The sequence below is a fragment of the Physeter macrocephalus genome, chromosome 13 (assembly GCF_002837175.3).
Source record: "Physeter macrocephalus isolate SW-GA chromosome 13, ASM283717v5, whole genome shotgun sequence".
NCBI lineage: Eukaryota > Metazoa > Chordata > Mammalia > Artiodactyla > Physeteridae > Physeter > Physeter macrocephalus.
The window spans coordinates 66,602,130-66,610,719 of NC_041226.1; the positions used below are offsets into that span (position 1 = coordinate 66,602,130).

The following is an 8,590-nucleotide window of genomic DNA, read 5'->3' on the forward strand; positions in this document are numbered from 1 at the left end:
ATTAATTAAAAAAAATAAAACACAAGTCCTTCCTCTGCTCCGGTTCCCCTGAGTGGTGAGCTTCAGGCTGAAAGACATTTAGGAATTGCTGCCCCTAAGGAGGACAGTCACCACCACACTCATGGCAGGGATTTTGCACTCAATAGTTCAAAGGCCCCCGGGCAGACTACAAATGGTGACAAAAGGTGTGGAGCCCCTTGTTTGTACAGATTGGATTTGTCACAAATTTGCGAAGTCAAGAATTCCAGATAAAGTTTTCCAGCCTTCACCTGAAGATCATGAAAAATATGGTGGGGATCCACAGCAACCTCATAAACTGCACATTGTTGCCAGAATAAAAAGTACAAAAAGACATCCATATTGGGAGAAAGATATAATAAAGATGCTTGGGTTACAAAAAGCACATACTCCTCAAGTTCACAAGACTACCCCTTCGGTGAATGCAAAACTGAGAGTGGTTAAACATTTGATAAGAACCAAGCCCCTGAAGCTGCCACAAGGTCTCCCAACAGAAGAGGACATGTCCAGCACGTGCCTCAGGAGCACTGGAGAGCTGGTGGTGGGGTGGCTTCAGAACCCCATGGACCAGGAAGTGAATAAGTCCTGACGACCAGGAAGTGAATAAGTCCTGATGGTCTCGTGGCTTCAGAGTAAAAAGTGCAAGTCATTTCCATTTAAAGATGGTGAGAAAATGTTCTCATTAAAATGTTTTAAATTCTAAAAACAAAAAACAAACAAAAACAAAACACTGCAGTTAACACAGAAACCAAGGATCTGTCAAAAGAAAATGAGTCATATTCCACACAGGATAAAAAGCAGAACATGAGGGGCTTCCCTGGTGGCGCAGTGGTTGAGAGTCCGCCTGCCGATGTAGGGGACATGGGTTCGTGTCCCGGTCCGGGAAGATCCCACATGCCGCGGAGCAGCTGGGCCCGTGAGCCATGGCCGCTGAGCCTGCGTGTCCGGAGCCTGTGCTCCGCAACGGGAGAGGCCACAGCAGTGAGACGCCCGCGTACCGCAAAAAACAAACAAACAAACAAACAAAAAAACAGAACATGAAGTGACAGTAATATTATTAATGAGGAAGACACAGCTTACAAGCAAACTGCCAGATTTCTGTTTCCAATCACGAGAGAATAATTGGTAGTGGACTTGCCCTCCATTGTAAAACTGCAAAGTTGGACAAAATATATGAAGCAGCTGTTTTCAGGCACTGAACGACAAGCAGGGCTGAACTGTAAGCCTAGAGAAGAGGAGAGCCCGGGACTGGCCTGTCTTTCTGCCTGGGGGTATCTTCTGCCCAAGCAGAACTAAAGTTTCACTGAACTGAAGAGGAAGAGATGGCTGTTCTAAGTTGCAGAAATGGCTGGAACTTGGGAGGAATAGCAGAGGGTAGACCCAGAATATCTTGTGGGGATTTACCAAAGGGACTTTGCCAGAACTTCACTGTCCGAGAGCAGCGTCAGACTCCATGAAGCCTCTGTGAGGTCACGCAACGCCAGCAGACTAGAGTTTCTGCCTACCTAGAAGAAAGAGTTCTTCTTAAGCGCCTCAGACATTCACTTAGCTGCCAGGAAGGCCATGCCTTACGCTCTAGAGTAGAGCCATGCACTTGGACTAAGTTCAAAATGGAAATAACTGCCCCAGATAGACAGACAAGACAAACAGAAAGACAGAAAGAACAAATAAGCCAATCTAACAAGACCAATCTACCAGGAATTCCTTATCAGAACAAATACTTTTTAATCCAGACTTCCTATAATGTATACTTTATAACACCCAACATAATAAGACAATCATTAGACCTGCAAAGAAGCAAGAAAATTTGACCCATAATCAAGAGGAAAAAAAAATACAAGCATTAGAAATAGACCCTGAGATGATCCAGATTTTGGAATTAGTAGACAAGAACTATTAAACAACTATTATACATATGTTCAAGGACTTAAAGGAAAATATGGTTATAACAAGTGAATGGATAGGTATTTTTTTTGTTGTTTTTTTGTTTGTTTGTTTTTGGCCTTGCCACGCAGCTTGTGGGATCTTAGTTCCCCAACCAGGGATCGAACCCGGGCCCCTGGCAGTGGAAGCACAGAGTCTTAACAACTGGATCACCAAGGAATTCTCTGGATAGGTAATTTCAGAAGAGAGATGGACACTATCAAAAAGAAGCAAATGGCGCTTCCCTGGTGGCGCGGTGGTTGCGCGTCCGCCTGCCGATGCAGGGGAACCGGGTTCGCGCCCCGGTCTGGGAGGATCCCACGTGCCGCGGAGTGGCTGGGCCTGCGCGTCCGGAGCCTGTGCTCCGCGACGGGAGAGGCCGCAGCGGAGGGAGGCCCACATACCACAAAAAAAAAAAAAAAAAAAAAAAAAGAAGCAAATGGAAATTCTAGAACTAAAAAGTACAATATGAAAAATTCACTAGATAACTTTAATATCAGATAATTTCCATTGCTCTGTGCCCAGATTCATTAAGCCTTTCTTTAAGTTTACAACCTGAAGAACAAACAGAAAACAGAGAGTGAGAGCAAGATTGATTGAAGAAAAGAAAGCCTAAGGGTTCAATGGGACCATACAAGCAATGAAACACACATGTAATTGGAGTCCTGGGAGAAGATGACAAAATAGGGAAGAAAAAAATATTTGAGGGAATAATGGCTGAAATTTTTCCAAGTTTGGTAGAAAATATTAATATAGATACCTAAGAATCTTAGTAAACCCCAGAAAGGATCAAAACAAAGAGACCTATGCTTGGGCACATCACAGTCAAAATGCTGAAAACCAGAAAGTAACAGAGTCTTGAAAGCAGCCCAGGAAAACAACACATTACATACAGAAGAAAAATAATACAACTAATAGCTGACTTAACAAACTCAATTCTGTAACTATGTATGGTGATGGATATTAACTAGGCTTACTGTGGTGATCATTTATATACACACACACACACATATACACACATACATACTATACACTATATATATATATACACATATATATATATACACAAAAAAATACTGAATCATTTTGCTGAATATCTGAAACTAATATGCTATATATCGATTATACCTCAGTTTAAAAGGAGGAGGAGATAGTGGAACAAAATTTATAGAGTGCTGAAAGAAAAGAATAACTGTCAACCCCAAATTCTATAACCAACAAAAGTAAATATCCTTCAAATGATGAGGGTGAAATTAAGACATTTTCAGATAAAGTCTCAGAGACTTTATCACCACCCAACCTGATCTTTAAGAAATTATAACGGATATTCTTCAAGCTAAAGGGAAATGGTACCAGATAGAAATTCAGTTGTAGAAAAATAAAGAAACCAAAATGACAAACAAACATGTGGGTAAATATAAGAGACTGCATTAGTCCTTTCCATTTCTTTGTGAAACAAATGGCTGCTTAAAAGCAAAATAATGGTAACACCATATTGTGTATGCAGATGTAAAATATATAACAATAGTACAAGAGATAGGATGTTACTCCTATACGTTTCTTACGTTTTATGTAAAGTAATCCAATATTAACATGCAAAAAAAGACTGTAATAAGATGCCTATTTTAATCACTAAAGCAAGATTAAAAATAGGAGATACTGCTAAAAAGCCAACAAAGGAATCAAAATGGAATACTAAAAAATATCTCATTGACTGAAATAAGTCAGGAATGGAGCCCAGCCACCCCAAAAAAAGGAAGATGAAACAAATAGAAAATAAACAGTAAGTAAAAGGCTTAAGCCCCATCACATCAATATTTACACTAAACTAAAAGCAAACATACTAACACTCCAGTTAAAAGTCAGAGACTGCCACACTCACACTGGATTAATAAAAGAAAGATCCAGCTTGTTGTATATGTGAGATACACTTTAAAGTAAAAGGATGGGAAAAGATGTGGCATGCGAACAGTAGGCACAAGAAATCATGTGAGGCTATATTATATTATTATCAAAGTTGATTTTGAGTCAAGGAATTAAACTACCAGAGACTGAGAAGGACATTTCATAATGATAAGATAGTCAATTCACCACTCCTAAATGTGTATGGATCTAATTACCGAGCTGCAACATATATGAGACAGCACCAGAACTATGGAGAAAAATCAGAAAAGCCCACAATCATAGCAGGAGATTTTAACATCCTTCTTCTCAGTAAATGTAACAAGTAGACACCCCCTCCAAAAAAAAAAAAATCAGTAAAGTATACAGAAGATTTGAATAACAAGTAACCAACTTCATCTGACATTTATGGAACACCACACCCAACAATTATGGGACAGGTTTTTTTCAAGTACACGTTGTAAATTCACCAAGACCATATGCTGGGGCCATAAAATAAATCTCAATAAATTTCTAAATATAAAAATGGTATGCAGAATGTTCTCTGATGACAACAATTAAATTAGAAATCAATAATTTATATCTTATCTAAAAAGCCCAACTATTTGGAAATTAACGTATTTCCAATATGTTACTATTGGAAACAAATAAAATATCACAAGGGAAATAAGAAATATGGGTAATCAATTACATGTCTATTGCCCTCAAGAGCTATCAGCTAGTTGAGTGCACAGACATCATAGTCATTTATGTCATCATGATCATAAAAACAGCTACCATTTATTCAGCACATACTACAAGCCAGACACTGAATAGAAAACAACCTTATTTGTAAGAATTTTTCCCTATTTTGCACATGAGAAAATAAACTGCAAGTATTCATACCTGACAAAGAATGGGCACTCAGTTATTTTGTTCTCGTTTTCGTTTTTGTTTTTAATGAGGCAAAGTTACAGCTTGTGAAGGAGAGAAATGTTACCTGCCAAGTCATTAAACAAAGGATGTTGCAGCCATCAAGCTGCCACATTACTGCCGGTCCCCTGAGGGAACTCGGGATGGAAACAGAATGCTGGTTGGTCATGAAACAGTCAACTGCTGCAGCCACCCTTGTCGTGCACCCTGAGGAGACTCAAGGATGAGAAAGCACAGGATATTGGCCCCAGATAGCTGGGGTGCATATCAAAGGAACGATTTCAATGAGCCCAGACTTGCATCTTGCTATACACAGAAAAGAGCTAATTTCATTACCTTGAGATGTCTGGTTTTCTTTAATGAACAGTAATCTTTTGATGTTCTGACTACCCAGCCCTTGTTGCAAAAACCCCTTTGTATGCTGCCTCGCCCCACACACCCCCTTGCTCTTCAGAGTAGTCCCAGCGTCCTGCCTCCAGGGCTTGAGGTCCTGAAAGAGTCGGCTAAATAAAATATAACTCTCAACTTCTAGGTTGTGCTTTTTCTTTTTTTTCAGTCCACACACTGCTCCTCATTAATGTAGAAAATTAAAGTTCAGTTCTAATAAAATGTATATGTTATAGTTAAAAACACGTCACATCCAGTGTAGAGAAAAACATACAAATAAATGCTAATGTTTTGGTTCTATATTTCCTTTAAGTCGACATTTTACAAGGGGATACTATTTGGTTAAATCTGTTTTCCTTGTGAAAGCAAAATAGTTCCACCATGAGAACAATAAAAGGCAAACAAACTGGAATCAAATTTACACCATGTATGTCAGACGCTAAATTAGTTAGTAAGCTATTAATCTTTAATAAATCAAGAACACCTAAATAAATCTATATATATCTATCTATATATATATAGAATTATAAAAGCCTACCAATTTTTTTAAAGGGCAAAGAACATGTACAGGAAATTCACTACAAAACACACAAAAGGCTAATGAAAATTCGCAAATACTCAAATTCAAAGAAACTCAAAATGTGACATCCACATCTGGCAAGGGTGTAGGGCCATCTCATTTCACTAAAGAGAACAGTTAACAGATTTCCAGAAGGAAATCTGGCATATCAAAAGGCTTCAAATGTGTACACCCTGAGAAATTAAGGATGTCTCCAAAGGTTTAGCTTTAATCAGGTTCATTGCACTGCTGTTTGTTAATATATAAAAACTGGAAAACAATCTGAATATCTAATTACTGATTATACTAGAATCCGCATGGCCTTTAAGAACAATATTATGAATTGTGACGTGCGAATTCCACCCAAGCAAGGATCCATTTACGGTGGGTTCCTACGGCATGGGGGCATAGGGGGTGCTAAATTACATATGGGGTCATAAGAGAACTCTATAATCTAGGCCAAAACATCGATTTTGTTCAACTTTTTAAAAAATAAAGGCAAGAAATATTAGTCATTCATTTGAAAAACAGTGTGTCCTTCCTCAATTATTTTAAATCAGCAGACTTCGCGAAACACAAAACCCAAGTGTGGGCAGATAAATATAACCATCAAAGGAGCAGAGGAGAAAAGAATGTTCTTTCCACAAAATTAAGTTTTCCAGACTGGTGAAAAGTATTATCCCTTTAAGAGTCCAATTTTCATTTTAATAAGAAACGCTCCCCAACCCGTTCTCCAATAGTCCTTTAAAAGAGAAGATGGGAGCTACACTTCACCATCCTCATGATGAAGACTCCTCATCACTAACACGACTCTTTTCCAATGCCAGTGACCCTCAGTGTGTAGAGGGCTCCTCCCTCCTACCAAGTGACCAAAATGGCCATGCTTTTTGGGTTTTTCATACATTGTCATTCTATCTTGTCCCTCGCCATCAGGCAGGCTATCCCTTCAAGAGACCATCTCACCATTAACTACTGCTGTTTCTCAACTAGGATACGGCTTCGTAATACCGTGAGTGAGTCAGAGTAAACAGGCTCTGAGTAAGAACCTAAAGGACTTTCAGAATAGAAAACAGGCACTCTGTCACTTATTTTGCACTTCTGGCTTACTTCCTGGTTCATGGCCCTACCCCCCTAGAGTTGAGCTTGTCAGATAATGCAGTTTCTAGGTACACTGGGTATTACTCCAACAGGCAACTAGCGTGAGAATATGTTTAGCTCACCTAAAGCAGAACATTGCTGTATTTTTCCCATATTGTTGCCCAGAGATGCTTAGTAATGCTGTCACTCCTACTTTCATGATTGCATAATCTAAAGCCATTAATCTCTGCTTTGAGGGGAGAAGCCAAAATCTGCCTAATATCTTCCACCCCCATGAACAAGAGTGACCTCTATAAAACTAAACAAATTCCCTCTATGGCTCTGTAGGAAAAAAACTGATTGAAGGAAATGAAAAACAAAGTCAGTGCAAGATCAACCACATGCTGCTCTGTCATCTGACAACTCCATTGCCTTTTTTTGTTGTTGGCCTGATTTTCCACGGCTGGCATGCAAGCCAACACAACTACTCAAAAGCTCTCTGCAAGCTTCGAAGGATGTGGCATTTACCTCCTGCCCTGGAAGAACTGTTAGCTTTCATTTAAATTCTGCTGGCCACCTTTTACCGTTATACCACAAAACCTACTGCATTCGCCAGAACCATGTATACAGAGCTGACAAGTGAGACCCTGACCATGAGAGTATAATACGGACCGCGAGAACCACTGGGGGATGGGAGCCTGTGGTATCTACCCTAAGGTCAGGCTAAGGACGTGAACTCCTCAGGAGGAGTTTCTTCACATTCTCTGACCTCACCCCCTCTGGGGGATGAGTCCCTGAGGCAGTACCCTGGGACCCCCCCAAGCCCTAGAGCTCCTGCGCGGTGAAGACAAGCAGAATATGGCCAGGCCCCCATTCTGACAACTGCCACCAAGACTGCCAAACCCTTTGCTGGTGACCGCACAGCATGAGAAATACTACTCTCCATTGTGGGAGGGCCGGAAGTGCCCGAGGTCCTTGAGAACATCCCAGAAAATCTGAAATAATGAACTAAAAATAGGTGCTTACGTGAGTGAGATGGTGGTCAATATATACTGTTTTAGGAAAATGACTACAGTTTAATTAATAAAGTCTATGATATCAATGCAAGGAATAGATAAGGAAAATTCATAGACGTTATGTTCAGAGTGAGGTCACATTCCAAGATACTGGCTGAAAGACCCTTTACCCTTAGACCCTTCCACCACCAACTGCTCCTTTTGAAAGAGAAGCCCCGATGACTGGTTTACCAAGCAAGAGAAGTGAACAGAATGATGAACCACACAGAAACAGCTGTGGCAAAGGTGAGCTAGTAGGGCAACAGGAAGAAGGAAAACCATGGAGAGTGCTGAAAACCCCATGACAGGGAGAGAAAGGAGATCCAAGAACATGCATAAATACACATTTTAGGGTTCGGCAAGAGAAGATAACCTTAATGAGAACACAAATCAACTAGGCCCCCCAAAAGGGGGGAGGAAAAAAGACTTCTATCAACATTTTAAAAAAATGTATCGTGTTTCTGCACTTCTAAAAAAAAAACAAAAAAACAAAAAAACAAAAAACAAAGTGTTTATACTCTATCTTCTCAAAAATGGCATGCTCAGGGGCTTCCCTGGTGGCGCAGTAGTTAAGAATCTGCCTGCCAATGCAGGGAACACGGGTTCGAGCCCTGGTCCGGGAAGATCCCACATGCCACTGAGCAGCTGAGCCCGTGCGCCACAGCTACGGAGCCTGTGCTCTAGAGCCTGCGAGCCACAACTACTGAGCCCGTGCGCCACAACTACTGAGCCCGCGTGCCACAGCTACTGAAGCCCA

General features: G+C 40.5%; 2 protein-coding genes across 2 annotated transcripts in view; one reads left to right on the forward strand and one right to left on the reverse strand.

Moving 5' to 3' along the window:
• LOC102975085 (ATP-binding cassette sub-family C member 4) overlaps positions 1-8,590 on the reverse strand; it is a 220,035-nt gene that overhangs the window by 145,227 nt on the left and 66,218 nt on the right. The window lies entirely within an intron of this gene.
• LOC102974805 (39S ribosomal protein L30, mitochondrial-like) lies at positions 35-607 on the forward strand. The gene has a single exon (XM_055089671.1). It carries the CDS (start codon positions 122-124, stop codon positions 605-607), a length of 486 nt encoding a protein of 161 aa, XP_054945646.1. The 5' UTR covers positions 35-121.

Coding starts and splice junctions, on each gene's coding strand:
- LOC102974805 (XM_055089671.1), top strand. CDS start 122: ATGGCAGGGATTTTGCACTCAATAGTTCAAAGGCCCCCGGGCAGACTA.